General features: G+C 35.8%; 1 protein-coding gene across 1 annotated transcript in view; it reads left to right on the top strand.

Annotated features, from left to right (window-relative positions):
- The window catches only part of PTPRD (protein tyrosine phosphatase, receptor type, D), a 1,328,567-nt gene that overhangs the window by 1,190,567 nt on the left and 120,602 nt on the right, over window positions 1–17,398 (top strand). Inside the window, exons 16-22 of the mRNA XM_014953943.1 lie at window positions 1,524–1,634; window positions 3,035–3,046; window positions 5,066–5,335; window positions 6,004–6,585; window positions 11,819–11,952; window positions 13,202–13,346; window positions 16,764–17,069. Coding sequence (XP_014809429.1) covers window positions 1,524–1,634; window positions 3,035–3,046; window positions 5,066–5,335; window positions 6,004–6,585; window positions 11,819–11,952; window positions 13,202–13,346; window positions 16,764–17,069 — 1,560 coding nt within the window. The remainder of the gene's footprint in view (window positions 1–1,523; window positions 1,635–3,034; window positions 3,047–5,065; window positions 5,336–6,003; window positions 6,586–11,818; window positions 11,953–13,201; window positions 13,347–16,763; window positions 17,070–17,398) is intronic.

Raw genomic sequence — 17,398 nt, 5'->3', positions numbered from 1 at the left:
GGGTTTAATATTTTTCCTAGAACTTTTTTTTTTTTTTTTTTTTTTTTTTTTTTTTTTTTTTTTTTTTTGTTAAAAAAAAAAAAAAAAAAAAAAAAAAAGAGAAATGATAATTTGATTTGTGATATGCTTAATTTGTCATAAGCATATCCAGGTCTTCTGGCCATAGCCCAGTCACAGCGTACCATTTGTCCCTCTTTTTTCTTTTTCTTCTTCTTCTTCTTCTTTTTCTTCTTCTTCTTTTTCTTCTTTTTTTTTTCTTTTTTTTTCCTTCCTCTTTTTTTTTGTCCAACTGGAACAAAAAAAGATCATTTTTTTTCTTCCTTAGCTGTTCTTGTCCTGGACCAAAGGCAAGATGGTCTGGAGAACAGTAGCAGACATGCAGAAGACAACATGGACTATCTTCTTTTTGTCTTATCTTTCATAAAATGCTTTTATTTTTGTTCTTCTTCAGTCCTTTTTTTTTCTTTTAACTTCGTAAATTTGAAAATTATGTGTCCCCCCCTAAAGAATTACAGAAATGTTTTTTTTCCCTTTATTGTTTTTTGTTGTTTTCTTTTTCTTGGAGTTCTCTCACCTCTGGATTTTTGGATCTTCTAATCTACAGGCTTTGGAAATGAAAGGTTAATGACTTACTATTCTTGGTGGTATGTGTATTGTTGGTTTTTGATGCTCTCACAGAACTGTTTGCTTCTTTTGTAATTCTTGTTTTGTATTTTTCTTGGGTTTTGTGACACCACACTGCTAATCCCACTTGTGGATTTTGATGGGTGTCTTGGGGGGGGCCCTCCTCTGGTCCTCAGCAGTGGTTGGTTGGTTCTTTCTTGTTGGCGTAGACCATGCTTTTTATATTTTTGTCTTCTAATTCAACTACTCTTTGTTTTTCAGCAAACGTACTTTAAGATTGTAAGTTGCGGAAAACTGTCTTTCTTTTCTTACCGATCTGCATGTCTTAAGGGAGTTTTGTTTCTTTAAAGAATATTTTGATAATTATAAATGACTAATGCAGTTTCTTTTTTTTTCCACTTCAAGCAGCCTTTTTGTTCTTGCTGCACATTTTTGGCTTTCTTCAGCAGAAGATTTCTTGAAGCTTGTCCTGCCTTTTTTACGAGTACCACCTTTTGTGCTACTTTTGTTACTAGATTGAAACAATGATATAATAATTTAAAAAAAATTAATGACCCAACTACTTAATCTCTTTTGTTTTATTCAAAAGCCATTCTTCCTTGAAGCAGTCTCACCCATCTTCATTTTAATGGTTTAGGAAAGAGTATTGTTTAGAGAGAGTTTTTTTTTTTTTGCCAAATGTAAATTGTTTTCCTGTGCTAGCACTGATGATGTGAAAAAAATAATCTCTTTGTTTTTTTCATTGCATCATTTTCTGTCTGTGCACCTTAGCAAGAAAATGAACGACGTTGAGCGGACCTTCGCATACAAGCTTTTCATATTGTTAAGCGGTGTATTGTTATGGATATAAAAAGCCTTCTCTGACCATCTCTTTGGCAATGTATTTTATATTCATACAGGTGCCCTCCAAATTGAACTGAGTGAAGAATCTGACCAAGGCAAATATGAGTGTGTTGCAACCAACAGTGCGGGTACACGCTATTCCGCCCCTGCCAATCTATATGTCAGAGGTAGGAATGACATAAGCCTGGCATCTGCTCTTCATTCAGGTTCAGGGCTAAGCTACGCTCAGGATCTATACCGTTACTGCTGTAATAATCAGAATGCCATGGTAAATGTGTCAGCTGTAAAATTCATTTAAAAGTGTAGAAGAAAGGCTTGGGGTTTGTTTTGTTCTTTTAAAGCACTCTTGAGTCCAGTCTATCCTGTGGGTTAAGGTTTGTAAGTATATTTATATTTTTACATCTTGACTTCTATTTTTCCTGCATTAAGTTATATTGTGCTTTGCATTTATTTTCTTTTATTGGTTTGGTTTTGTTTAGTTTTGCTTTTCTTTTCAAACTCCTGAGGTGACTGCTTGGTGTGCTACTAATCAGCTGAGTGTAACCCCAAGGCATTGATGTGTATGCCTACCTGACCTCTGCTGCGTAATTGCAAAGGAAAAGCTTCTAACTTTATAATAACATGTATGCAGAGCACAACTGTATTTTCTTCTTTTCTATTTCTTCTTTATATATATGTATGTATATTTATATATATTTTTGTATCTTTAGTGTAAGACTTGTGAATGAAGTATAGTCCTTGCAACAATAGTGGTCAATTGGCTGTATTTTTTGAAGAAATTGCCCATCTATATGACAGATATGATTAATAAGGAAACCATTATATTCCTCTGTGCAGTAGTAGAAATGGTTAAAAATTTTTTAATATATGAAAATATTCCTTTGGTTCTACTAGAAAAAAGTGCTTTGTTTGTGGCAGTATTTCGAATGGCTGGTTGATGTAGCTTTCTGTACAACAAAGCCTATAACATACATACATACATATGTGTATACATATATATATGTGTGTGTGTGTGTCTACAGTATAAGGGGATGGGTGGGGGGAAATAGGACTAAAAACATAAGCAGCTGGAAACTTTACTGTAGGGTGGAAGACCTTACCAAAAATACCTAGCTTGATTTTGAAATTTTTTTTAGAGCTGATTTTTCAATCAACCTGATGTGTTTTTGTATGGTGTGTCTCTTTTTGGCTAATTAAAAAAAAAAAAAAAAAAAAAAAGAAGGAAAACATTTCATAGTTATGACATCCATAGAAAGTTATTTGATCTTTTTTTTTTCTTTCTCTTCTCCTCCAACATACTGACTTTCCTGTACTGCATGAGGCATGTATACCTTTTTATCCAAAGGAAAATTTCAAAATTATGCTAGTTATTGTTTCTAACACCATTGTAGCTGTGGAAAATGCTAACTTTTCAAGATGAGGTAGGAAGGTTAAATTAGAGCAAGTAGAGATGTTCAAGTAGCAGTTGAAAGCCTTGATATGGCCTTTTTACTCTCTCTGTGTTTCCCTTGTTTTTCTCCTTTCCTCATTTCATTGTGTTCTGCATCAAACCCCCTACATCCCTCAGAGCTGCGAGAAGGTTGGTGTGTTTTTACTTTTTACCCACCTTACAAAACTATTAATTAAACCAATAACAAAGAATACAAATGAAATGAATGTAGCTGCATTGTGGCATTTTTTAAGTTAATGTTATGTTTAAGCGAAGAATGCTCTGGTCATGGCTTTTGATGAGTGCTGGTATCTAACTGTTGTGCATGGTGAGAGAGAATGAACCTGGATGCATGGCAACCTATTTAGCTTTAACACTAACGTCTAGTAAACTTGGTCAGTGTTCCTGCTTTTTCTTCCCTTTTAATTTCTTGTTTATACTGGTGCCTGCTTTTCAAGAAACGGTTTCAATAGTTGCTTCTCTAAACAGCCCGCGCATGAAGACTAAACTCTCCTTTGTCTATAAGGATTGTGTTCTACACGAGAAATTCCTCATTGCCTGCCGCTTGCTTTGTGTGGCCTCTGTGAACTGGCCGCTTACAGATGTTTTGCTCTCTGCTTGTTCCCCTTCTGCCTGTCATTCACTCATGAGGCCATTGCAGTAAGCCCCTTCTGAATCCATAGAAGATCACAGAAATTTAATCAAACCCAGCGGAAAGGTTTCAGACTAATACAGTTTTCATTATTTTTTTTAAAAAAACTCACTCATAGTCTTTTATTTTTTTTTTTTTTTTTTTTTTTCCGAATTAAAATTGTCTTAATGATTAGTCTGTATTAAACCCAAATAAATACAGTTTTGAGTACACTGTCCAATGAAAGGCCTAAATACAAACCTACCTCTCTCAGCTACCTCTCTCTCTTCCACCTCCCCCACACATGTGCACACCACTGAGAATATTTGAAGCAGGAACACTGATCTGTTATTGCCTGGTAATTTTCTCGGTGTTGTGTTTGCTTAAATATTAACTACTTTGTAGTGCAATGTCCTGCTATGTGTTTAAGGGTGCCGACCCTTTGCTATCAATACAGAAATGTCTAATATTATCGATCCTTATAGCTTATTTTACTTTCCCTTAACTGTGACTGTAGTGGGATCCTGAATGTTAAATGTTTTGCTATTTTCCCAGTGGCCCTTCCTAACAGTTGCTTTTTAACCACCTAAACTCAACCTAATTTCCTTCTCCCTCGAACTCTATGCTTCTCTTAAACTCCTGTATCTGTCAGCCTATCCTATCCCCATCTCTTTCAAGTTTTATTTACTCACTCAATATGTTTTCTTTTTGAGTTCTTCTTCTTTCTGCAGTTTTTAAGCAGACATTTCCCTAAGCATGATTCTCTGTTGATTCTGTCATTTGCTTGCCTGCATGACCAAATCCAGTACTTTGTACTGGCTTTGCCTAGTTTCTTTCCGTGACTATATATATATTTATATATATGTATATGTGTATATAAATGTATATATGTGTATATATATATTTGTATCTGTGTGTAATTATATTTTTTTCTATGTTTGTTTCAGTGTTAGTGTGAGGTCTTGAGACTGCATCTACTTTGAGTCTGAAAGCAAATGAAATTGCACTTTCAATGTACTGTAGGCAATGTGTTCCAGGACTGTGATGTGACAATGTGGCCTAGCACATTTACTCACATAAGCTGGAAGCACACAGCATTGAAGTTGGTTTGGGTAATCAACTCAAGCATGCTGTTGACCTTCCAGTTTTCTTCTGTGCACAGATATATATGTATGGACATATAAAATGCATATATATATACGTGCACATGTGTGTGCGCGTGCGCGCGTGTGTATATCTTTTGCATGGTGTTTGTGTATCGTTAGTATGTAGTTAGTTAAATATGGGGCCCTAATAGGACTGAATCAGCCTATGTATGAATGTGCCTAATAATATCCTCAAGTAAATAAAGAATAATTCACATTGTGTGCAGACAAAATTGTTGTTTAGTCTCATATTTCTTTTATACGTATTTTCTGGCAGATCAGAAGTAACACACTGAAACATTAAATTGTGTCTGTACACTGCATGTAGTCTGTATGCAAGACTCAGTTTCTTTTTTTGTATATGTTATTACCTTTTTTTGTGTTTTGTTCCAGTTCGACGGGTCCCACCAAGGTTCTCTATCCCCCCCACCAATCATGAGATCATGCCTGGCGGGAGTGTAAATATCACATGTGTTGCGGTGGGGTCACCAATGCCATATGTGAAATGGATGCTAGGAGCAGAAGATTTGACACCTGAGGATGATATGCCAATAGGGAGGAACGTCCTTGAGCTTAATGATGTCAGGCAGTCTGCAAACTATACTTGCGTTGCTATGTCTACCCTTGGTGTTATAGAAGCAATAGCGCAGATAACTGTCAAAGGTATATCCCAAGCACCTATATTTGGACATTCTAGTATTTTCTTTCATTCATTGCCATATTCTGATAAATGCCTCTTACCCTCTTAAATCAAGAGGGTAAATATTCCAGCTGATCACTGGTATAAGACAAAATTCAGATTCAGACAGCGGTAATACTAGTAAATAAGTTAATCATAATGTTCCATTTTTCTCCTGTGTCTAGCTCCCAGTCTTCATTTCAAGTAAATAAAGGATCTTGTAGACTTGCATATAGTTGTCAACAGCAAGAGTCTTTAAAAAACAGTCATTTGAATTTCAGAGTTGCTGGGTGTCCAAGTATAATGCTCACTAAGTAATTGGAAACTAGAGGTTTCAAAAATTAAACTAGAATGGTGCACTGTCTGTCTCTGAGATTTCTCTTCTGCATACGTTTACTATTCCAAAAGTCAGTATTATTAATTTTTATCAAATAAACCTTATACTACAAAACTTGAAGATTTTCTGATAGGTTTCTGGGGTAAATCGTAATTGCCAGAAGCTTGCTTTGAACAGATCACACCTTCTTTCCATTCCAGTCTTCCTGTTTTGTTTTTATTGTTGTTGTTTCTTTTGGATTTTAAGCTACATCTTCTAATAATTAATGTCTATTGTTACATAGTGCTAACTGTATTTTTTGGCATTTATCTTTAGCCTTACCCAAACCTCCTGGGACACCTGTGGTGACAGAGAGCACAGCGACAAGCATAACATTGACCTGGGATTCTGGAAACCCTGAGCCAGTTTCTTACTACATCATCCAACACAAACCCAAAAACTCTGAGGAGCCGTATAAAGAAATTGATGGGGTGGCCACAACACGCTATAGCGTGGCTGGCCTAAGCCCGTATTCAGAGTATGAATTTCGGGTAGTTGCTGTAAATAACATTGGGCGAGGGCCACCCAGTGATCCGGTGTCAACAAGGACTTCAGAACAAGCACCTTCAAGTGCACCGCGCAATGTGCAAGCCCGTATGTTGAGCTCTACCACCATTTTGGTACAGTGGGAAGAACCTGAGGAACCTAATGGGCAAATACAAGGTTACAGAGTTTATTACACCATGGACCCCACTCAACATGTCAACAGTTGGATGAAGCACAATGTGGCTGACAGCCATATTACCACTATTGGGAATCTGATACCCCAGAAAACATACTCTGTGAAGGTTCTTGCTTTTACTTCTGTTGGGGATGGACCACTTTCTAGTGACATTCAAGTCATCACTCAAACAGGAGGTAAGCTATCAATGAACAGAATTTTTGTCAAAAAATGAAATACATGAAAAAATTTTGCAGAGAAAGAATTGGAGTTTAAAATGTTGAAAAAAACTTGCTCTCAAGGATAGCCAGTTTATTCAGGCAGTTTTTGCAGATAACCTTTTCTAAATTCTACAGTGCAAGTTGGCACTGAAGAGTGGAAAACATCCCCTCACACTTTCATTTCTTTTTTTATCAAGAAGTTTTTTTCTTTTTTCCCTCCGTAAGTTTAACTGAAGTTTAACTAAAGTCTCAGGGAGACCTTCATCCTGGAGGCAGCCAAATGTTAAAGCTGCTATTTGACAGTGCTCTGTGCACCAAAAGTGTTTCTCAAGTAGTTCTTCACAGCTTTCTTTGAGGAGTTACCCGTGTTGGTGGGTTTAGTTTAGGTCACATGTGGTTCCCTGATGCTACATCACTCTAGTGAATCTTGCTTTTGGAAATTTAAAAGGTATGTGTACTGCATGTGTATTCAAATAGTTAGTAAGGTTCTGAAAACACAAAAAACCATGAAAGCATTAAAAAAACTCACCTACCTTCGTGTAGGTTCAAGCTAGCAGTTCTGTACACTTGGATTTATAAATCAAGTCCAAACTGCCCCTACAAAATGTATACCACAAGGTCACCATTCTCTTGTTTTATGTCTGCAGTTAGGTTGTTTTGTTTCTGTACAGGAGTTTTAGGTCCATGAATTAGTTTTATTAGCAAAGGACAAGCAAGCATAGTGAAAAACATTGCAGAGAATTTTTATGAAATCAAAAGCGAGAAGCTCTGGTGGATCTACACTGCAGAAGGTGTTTTATTGTAGCAATAAGAAATAAAAAGAACCTTTGTCTAGACATGTAGAGAAAGCCGTATGAAGTATTACTGCAGGTCAGTGATTGCCTAGAAATATTATATAATACCTCCTGAATTTTTTAGTACTGGGAAGTTTCCCGTTGGAGAATTTAGTACCCCTCAAATTCTTAAGAAACGTATCTCTACAATGTAACTGAAGACAGTTCTGTTTCATTCACTTTTTACTTCTGTGTTTTACCAATATGCATTTAATAAAGAACAGAAATTGAGATACTGTCCTGGAACCTTTCTAAGTGTTGTGTTACACAAAGGGCTGTGTGTTACCTATTACTTTTTGCAGTACGTCACCTGAGGAGTTATTAAATTAATGTTTTTAGGTCATCTGGTGGTGCATTGAAATATGTCTGTGTGTACATGCAAATGTAAATATGTACACCATAGTTTAATTTTGGCAATTGTAACCTTTTTCAGGGAGTAGCTTACATATTGATATCTGATTTTTGAATCCGTGTGCAAAGTGTTTTTAAAAAAGATGGTTTAGCGTACTCCTCATCTGTGTTTTCATTTAAAGTCGTAAACCTTTTAGATTAGCAAGAGTTTGTTAGTGGCTTCCCCAGAGAAAGATGAAGCAATCGAAATAATGAACACTGAGGACTGGCTGGACTACCCCAAGTTAAATTACATGCTGAGGTCACTTCAGAAAAGCTCAGTGTATTAAAACCTTTCTAGAATGTTCCATTAAACATGCCCATCTGTTTTTGACGATTACTGTGGCAATCTGAAGAAATTATGATAGCGCTAACAGTGCAGGAGAGATCCACAATACATGTTTTCAACTTTGTAACAGAGTCAATTTGAGATTGTTTATTTACGATTGTTAAAAATCAAAAGAAAACATGAAAATGTGGGGTATAGGAGGCGTTTTTTTAGCACTGATACTTTTGCTTGAATATGAACATTTTAAGTCATAAACAAGAAAAATAGCTAAGAAAATCTAGTGCAGTTCTCCAGTTCAGGGTATGTTTAAAAACTACAATTCTCCCATCTTTCTACCCAGCAGTTTCTCTTCAGTGAACACTGCAGAATAAAATGCCCTTCTTGCCCTTCTCTTCCAGATTTGCTATAATCTAAATCTGAATATGATTGGTCTAAGTCTCTCTCAAGCTGCAACTCATGCAAAAATATATACTGAATTATGAAGTCCCATTTAAAAACAGCAGAAATGGATTTAGTAGAAACACATGTAAAAGAGTAAAAAAAGGAATGGGATGGTGATTACATTTGACTGATTTACCTTTTTTGAAACAAATGAGCCTAGCATTCTAAATATGTAGCTTAACCCTTATGCTTACTTTGGGGATATTAGAGTATATATACAACAAAATCTGATTAACAGCTCTGACTTACAAACTCTGTTAGCTTTGTTTCCTTCAGAGCTTTCCTCCCTTATGTTTATTCTGATCTTTGGAGAGAGATTATAAAAAACGAATAATTTGTTTTTTAAAAAGTTTGTTTGTTTGTTTGTTTCTTAATACAGCCAAATTGTTCTATTGAATTGGCTGTATGAGAGGCTTCTCACTTTGCAGGTTAATCAAAATGCTGCTGATAGGGAAAATACGGTTTCTAATTAAAATATTAACTAGGAACATGTAGTTTGAGGAGAAGAGAAGGAAGCATTTTTCAGACAACCATACATTAAAAAAACCCACAACTTCTAAGTTCAGATTTGCGTTTCAGTATTCTGCTTAAGCATTTCAAGGAAAAATGTTCTATGGCCCAGTTGTTTTCAGCAGTGTTTTCTTGATTGTAAAAGACACCATTTTAAGAAGTTAGGCTGAAAACAGCTGTAGATCTGAGCCCTTTGAATAAGGGACGATCAATTCCAAAAGCTATACCTAAGAAAGTCCTTATCCTGCACTTCCTGTCAAAGGTTTTGATTCTGCTGAGGATGGAGTCAGGACCAGTATATTATTTAGGTGAATTGACTTACTAACACCAATTTTAAAATAAAGAAATACCACTATAAGCTTTAGTGTGATACTTCTTGTCCTTTTCCTTTACTGCACTAGAAAACAAAAGCCCTGTTGGTTTGTCTCCATTTATCTACCCAGGACACACTTCTTACGTATGTTCTCATATTTCCTTTCTTTGCTTAAACTGGTCAGAAGTACGCATGCTCTCTGGGCAGCACACTTCAGCAAAGAAAATTCTTGAACTTTAAACGGAATGTCTGGGTTTGGTTTGGGTGGTTTGGTTTTTAATGTGCAAAGAGATGATAGCTACTGAAGGTATTAAGAGAATCTTGTTTTCATTCCGAGCTTTGGTAGAAGGAGAGGAGAATGAAAGCTACACGAGGTCTATTGGCCAATGGATTATTGGAGAAAGAGAGAAAGAAAAATTATTCTGGGAAACGAATGTGTACCTGTAAATGTGCTGCTTTAAACAAGAACTTACAACATAAAACATATTGCTAACTTTAAACCGAGAATTGGCAGTAGTTTGGAGACTAAGGATCATTACAGCTATAAAAGGCTAATGTTTTGAACATTCAGAGAAAGACAGTAATGAGAATGTCAGGTATCTGACTTGCAGGGCATGTAAACAGAGCCTTAGCTTAAGGGAAATGAGTTCCTGCTTCTGGAGTTCTTATTGTGAAAGAAGATTAGAAATTCAGAGGAAGGGAGTCTGTAGCTGAATACGTTTCTGTTTTGTAACAAACTAGCTACTTTGCCATTCATTTCAAATGTTTTCATTAACACATGAACAGGGAAACCTCTTGTCTCTGAAACTTCATAGTACTACTCTCCATGGAAATGGACTTCCAAGGCAAGGGTTGAAAGCATTCTATGAGAGTTTGGTACTTCAAAAAGTACAACTAATGTTTTACAAAACAAAAACTCCACAGCACATTAACTCTTCAATTGTAAGAGCTTCTCTGTAGAGCTTCATGCTTCTTCTGGAGCAGGCAGAAGCATGAACTCTTGGTCCCTTTCAGTTCCCAACTGATTATAAATTCTCTTGATCTTTCTATTGTCATTTGCAAAACTGATTCATAATTGAACTGGTTGAGTTTTGCTCTAGGTATGGGTTTCACCCTAGCTAATGCTAGGGAATTGCAACCTCCACAGAGGAGCTTTGTTATGCACCTAGTGTTGACAAGTTATCTGTCTGTTTAAAGGTTAGATATCAAACCTGCACCAGTATGCGTGAGGGCAGTGTTATCCTCAGAGTGACGTTCTGTAGAAGTCTGGGGAAGATAGTAATTACAATCACAAATTATTTTTACCATTTTCTCCATAATATTTTTAGGTCTTTTACTGTACAAAAGAAAAATACCTGTAAATCTATAATAAAATTCTACCCTGAAAAATAATTGTAAAATGAGCACTATTGTCACATCCTACTTGTCACACCTGTTCTCAGTATGTGCTAAGAACTGCATCTCATTTTATTTTTTCTTAAAAAACAAAAGCATGTCACATTGTTTTCCTGAAAAGCTAGAAGTGCTGTGGAAGACTGTTTCATGTCTTATCAACAGCACTATTAACTGACAGTAATGCTTTAGAAATTGGGTGCCAAAATTACTGTATGCCTTCCAATGACAGGGTTATATTTTGGTGTCTTTCCTCAGTCAACCTTATTATTTGCTGTATTTGCAGAAGTGGATGAGTGTAGCATTTAGTCTGGATAATTCTGTGACCATTACACAAGAATGTTCTTGACTACTGGAATCAAAGTTGTGTTTTCAGTTCTTGTGATCAGAAAGTGTTGTTACTAGAAGCTCAACTATGTTGGTAAAAATACCAGTCATTAGAAGGGTAGAAATTTGTCACTGAATGAGAACATTACTAAAGATCTCTTCAGTATGTTATAACTGCTTCAGGTTACAAAAGTATTCAGTATTTAGGTGTCTTCTTAAAGAGCAGGATGTGTTTCATATCTTAGTTATTTATAAACTGAGCAAACCTTTTTCAGATTTGGAAATGCCTGTAATTGTTTTAACATTTTTTTCTGGACTATTCCAGCCAATTTCTTGTAATAATAGCATTTCCCCTTGTACACACGCATACATACATGTTTATATTTGCCATTTCACACATAGGTTATTAGGTTGCCAGTATTCCAACACCAAGCTTCTGTTCAATTTAATTTCAGTTCTGTGTGCAGTATTTACACTGCAAAGCATTTATTTAAAATCCTTGATAATTTGTAATATGCGAATTAAATATATCATTCTTTCTCTGAGCTCAGATTAATTTATGTCATAATACAGTTAATCAATTTGTTTAAGTTCGGTAAGTTCAATAGAAGTAGTATTGTGTGAAATATTCGGACAGTAGTTTAAAAGGTTTGAAAGATAAGTGTTGAACTAGCCAAATAAACCCTTGGCAACACTGCTCAACTTTTTCTTTAGTGCCTGGCCAGCCATTGAACTTCAAAGCAGAACCTGAGTCTGAAACAAGCATACTACTTTCCTGGACACCTCCACGCTCTGATACTATTTCCAGCTATGAACTGGTTTACAAAGATGGGGAGCATGGGGAGGAGGTAAGTGAAAAGATTATACATCTTTTAAATACTGCTTAATGAGTCAGACATAAAATGCTGCAGTGGTACTTCCTTTAGTACAAATACCTTGATGTTTAACAGATTGTTAAACCCAGCAGTCAGTGTAACAACAGAGTGAGAGTGTGTAAACACTGGAAAATGCTGTTGATGGTTACCAGCCAGTGGGAACTTTTTAATTGTGGATAACAAGTTGTCCACAGAAGTTGCATCCAGTTTCACACATTGATCCTGTCTCTCCAGGCTTGTTCCTCTCCAAATGCTTGGAAGCGGAAAGTGGTTTTGGGCATGTTAAGGATTCTTTAAGATTTTTTGCACTTACACTTCGACTTTGAAATCTATTTTCAGCCTTAGAGAATTTTTGTTTAGCTTTGCCACCACGTAAGAGAGTTCTGAACCTTCTCTAGTCTATCAATATTTGAGAACAGAATATGCTTTTTTTCTAAAGGTAAAGCTGTGGACTTTTTCTGTACCATTATTTCTTAAAGAATTTTCACTTTGAGGACCTCTGTGGGATTAGTACCATAGAATTTAGAATAAACTGTTCTTCTGATATAGAAACGATGTGATATTGCCAGGTGTCCCAGATATAAGAAAGAAGCTGGCTGTCTGAGAAGGCAGCAGGAGAGTGTCGACCTCATTGATTTCTCCTGCATCATCAACTCATTGTTGATGCTTCAGCTGAGCTTATGTTTACGGTGGCTTCACACATACACTGTGAGTGCATAAGCTTATTTTGTGGAAGAGGACCAGACTTGTATTTCATCTCCAAATAGGATGCAGGCCCCTGCTTAACAAGTTACACTTTAGAAGAATTTGCTTCCTTTTAATTTGAACACAAATTAAACTACAAGGTTAAACTCAAGATTACATACATTATTAAACCCTCTAGTTAAGTATCATAAGAGCTAACTATAGGTAAGGCTTTGTTCATGTGTCATTGTCTATACTTTATACGCAGCTATTACTTCCTCAAGAAGTCAAACAGTGTTTCTGACTCTGAGTTTCACCCATTAAGCTGTCGACTTTAAAAAATATTGTTCCTTAATGTGTGTTTCTCAAAAGTAATGTATTCATTTTTGTTTTGGTTTATTTTGGTTGTGTTCTGATTTATTTTCTTGAATTTAATATTTTTTCAATTGCGTTATAAAAACATATCTTCTATAGGCAACATATGGAATTCAGAGTCTCTGAATATTAATCAAGAAATTCTCTTGTTACCTACCTTTAGCAACGGGTTTCCACAGAACCCACTACATCTTATCGCCTGCAAGGCTTAAGGCCAAACAGCTTGTACTTATTCCGTCTAGCTGCACGGTCTCCACAAGGCCTGGGTGCTTCAACAGCAGAAATCTCAGCAAGAACCATGCAGTCAAGTAGGTGCCTTTCTTTGCTAACTTTATTCCCTTGTCTTGTATTTCTCAAAGAGATTAATCTCAGTAGTCCAGAGAGGCAGCAATAGAGAAGCCAAAATTATAAAAATACAGCATTCACAGTGCTTAATACAGCAAAAGAATGCTTAAAATATGTATTTTTGTGGGTGTATTGTGATCAACTTAATACATGAGTGTCTCTTACATAGTTTAGAAAAAAACTCTGTAAACCGGTGTCGTAGAGGTAATATTATGCTGTCATAATAACATTTTATTTTATATTATAATAGAGGTAAAATGTTTTATCATGGAATAGATGTACATTAATAATAGCCCTCCTCCCGTAAAATTGCACCTGCCCAGTCTGCAAATTTCCTGTGATACTAGGTTCCTGAAGGGTCTCCCTGACATGCAAAATATTTCTAGAGTGGGTCAGGTTGAATATTTCAAACTCTACTATAAATTTCTTCTATAGTAGCTAATCATTCCATTTTTAAGTTAGATTTTTTTAATGATGGCTTTTTATGATGGTCAGTCATTTTTCACCCCAGTACAAAAATTGTTTTCTCACTGTATACTTACGGAAAAGAGGTCATGAGGCTCATCACATTTGTCTGCAAATGAGATGCATACATTTGTCAGGGATTTATATATACATTTTAAAATATTTAAACTTAGACTTAAATAAACAATCAGATATTCAAGGATGATGTTCAGAAGTTCTACTCTTGCCTGCTAAGTTATGCTTTCCTGATGGTTTGTATTACTCTGTGTAATTTTAAAACTTAGTGCAATTATGTTTCTATTTGTTTTAAATTAAATGCCCTTTTCTTAAAGTAATATTATTCAAAACAGGCAATTCCAATTCTCAATTGACATGAAGCTTTTTAATTTGCATTCATGACAGATGTGATTACACCATCATTCTTTGTTAGTGTTCTGTATTAATAGTAATTAATGTGACTGGAGATGCAGTGATACAGACCTTTAACCAAAGCTAAATGTGCTTCTGAAGCATTTCTAAGGCATTTGGAATAAGCACAAAAGACGATTATATAACACAAGGCTAGTTTTAGAGGGAGTGCCAAGGCATCTTTTAATTTTAGTAATCCAGAATCAATAATGTGATGAAGAAAAAGGTATTTATGTGTTCTGGGAGCCATTTCAGCTATTTAGAATGCTCATTCTCTTATACTGGGTGAAAGTTGCTTAGACTATGCATACAAAATAAACATCTAAGGGTCAAGGTTGCATGTTCCACATATAAGTACATTGCCATTTTCCCCTTCTTGAATATAAGAATATGCTATGCTTTTTTCAGCCTTACGTTTTCAGATAGTAGGAAAATCCAATTAATTTCAGTGGGCAGACCCTGACTATTTGCTGAAAAGACCACAAAATCTTTTTTGCAAAAATTACGTATTTTAAGAAAAAAAGTATATACATTGATAAAACTGGTTACACAAGTAGCCTACAGATTATTCTTGGTTACATAAATGCAATACTTTGCATTTTCAGAGTATAATGGATTAAAAATTAATAAACTTCTGTGGCTTTACGCTCAATATTCACAAGAATGCACTATTGCCTTTCATCTTGGTTTCAGAGGAATATGCTACAGGGATTTATTTCTTTACATATAAGGCCCTTAAGGAACATTTTACTTGTATTTTACTTCCTGCGCAAGTTGATGGTAGAAGGGGACCAACATGTTTTGACTACTTGATTACTGAATTAGCCTTAAAAATAAAACCCAAATGTGATAATTCTCATCTGTCCCCCCATCCACCTCCTCTACTTAGTTGAAATGCTGGTACATTCCCTCCTGTTTTCCTTTCCAAAGAACAGTGTATCATACTGAGTAAAAAGCCATTGATCCCTGTAGAAGAGCCATAGGGAACCAAGAGATACATGTGTAAATGCAATAGGTCACAGCAGGGTCCTACCCCTTCTCTGTTGCTTTAATTTTATTTGATGTGCCTAGTGTAAGTACCAGAAATCCATCTGTTTCTTTTTTCCCTTAAGAAATGAGAAGAAAATAGTAGACTAAAAAACCAAAACAGAAGCACCATAAAGATCTCGCACCCCAAATTTATATTTTCTTTACAAGAGAGAAGGCAGAAATAGGAAAGAAGTCCACATACACTGCTTCTGCCAGTGAATTTGAACTATGGCTCCTTTTTTGGTGCTCTGAATGATCTCAGTTAGTAAGCATAGATTTTGCTAAGTCAAAGTACATTTAAGCACATAAATGCATACCTAACTTTCAGTTGAATTGCCTCACTGAAAGCAATGGAATGACATACATGCTTAAATGCTCTGGAGCCCGGAAAAGGTAAATATGCTAACAGACTCTTTCAAGTAAAAATCAGTAAAGGTGAGCACTTTTGCTCTGGAAGATTGGTGCTGGTGACAAGAGACGAAACAAAGCCAGAATCTCTCACCGTTCTGATGTGCTGAGCTTGTGAAGTCTCCTTGTAAGGAATACTCGCTTTCTTCACACATTGTTTGGGGGTAGTTGTTGTTTTTTTTTTTTTCCCCATAGAAATTACCTACATTACTGGTAGGATTTAATTCTTTGCTAGCAAAGGTGTTTCCAAGAGGAGTTAAAAAAAAAAAACTGACAGCTGATATAGGGTAAGTACAAGTTACAGTCAGAATCAACAAGCCTGTCACTTTTTCCTGGTAGGTAAATCTTTGACTAAGACTTTCTTTGTCTTCTGTTGACTGCATGCTCCTAGTATGTTGGCTACAATAAATGTTTCGGGCAAACACTTCCCATTTAAATGTAATTTGTGGTTAACTTGGGCCAGGCAGACTCAGTTATAAAAAAAAAAAAAAAAAAACCAACAAAAAACTGAAAAAATAATAATTTGTTTATAAGAGTGGGGAGGCTACAAAAATGGCAATTTATGGAGAAATTTCTAGCAATTATTGCAAGTTTTTAGGAGTTCTGTAAAAAGATAATTTTTCTCAAAGAAAGTAAACCCACTTGAAGGGGATGTGTCCAAATTTTAAAGTAAATACATGTCACGTCATTTAAACTGTTACTGCTTGCAGTAATTGCAATGATTCTAAGGATAGATCAGTAGTCATAGCAGTGTCACCTTTTTCTTTTATTTCAAGAAGAATTTTAATTACAGGTAGGTAATATTATTTTGAGGTTTCATTTTCATGTATTTCCCCTACATCCTTTTTCACCATTTAGTTGGTCTATTCATTTTCAGTTTCCTCATGTTAATAAGCCAAGGTACATATGATTGTCTGACGTTTTGCTTTTTTAAGTTTTTACTTTTTTTGGTTTATTTTTTATTTTCATTTTGTTGTCTTTTATTTATTTTTATTTTTTCTTTTGTTCATTTCTTTCAATCACTCCTATCCTTTCACTCAAATCCTCCTTTAACCCACTACTGAAATTAGAGCCATCAGCTCCTCCTCAAGACATTAGTTGCACAAGCCCCAGCTCCACTAGCATTTTGGTAAGTTGGAAACCTCCACCGGTGGAAAAACAGAACGGCATTATCACTGAATACTCCATCAAGTACATTGGGATTGATGGAGAAGATGTCAAGCCCCATGAAATTTTGGGAATTTCCTCGGACAGTACCCAGTACCTTTTGGAACAGCTGGAAAAATGGACTGAGTACCGGATCTCTGTGACTGCCCACACTGATGTTGGACCTGGCCCAGAGAGCTTAGCAGTATTGATTCGGACAGATGAAGATGGTATGTTGCCTCCACTACATCAGTTTGCACCTCTATGACTCTCTGTCGATCTGCTGTCTTTTGTATAGCCTAACAGTATTTTTTTCTGCTACTCTTTTTTCCCAAATCACAGAAAATGTCACCCTTTGAGCTTTTTAGTCAAAGACTTGTCCTTTCTGCACCATTTTTATATTTGGTATTTTAATTTTTTTTAACAGAAAGTACCTTTCTGTGAGTGACATGAATCTGCTGCCACTTTGAGCCCGTACATACCCTTCTTGCTCCTCCTTTAACATAAAAATAACTCTCAGGGGAAAAATCTTTCTGCCTTTTCCTTGATTTTACAGTCA

The sequence above is a fragment of the Calidris pugnax genome, unplaced genomic scaffold (assembly GCF_001431845.1).
Source record: "Calidris pugnax isolate Ruff unplaced genomic scaffold, ASM143184v1 scaffold178, whole genome shotgun sequence".
Taxonomy (NCBI): Eukaryota; Metazoa; Chordata; class Aves; order Charadriiformes; family Scolopacidae; genus Calidris; species Calidris pugnax.
The sequence above is the reverse complement of the archived record's forward strand: the minus strand, read 5'-3'. Positions and strand labels throughout refer to the sequence as shown.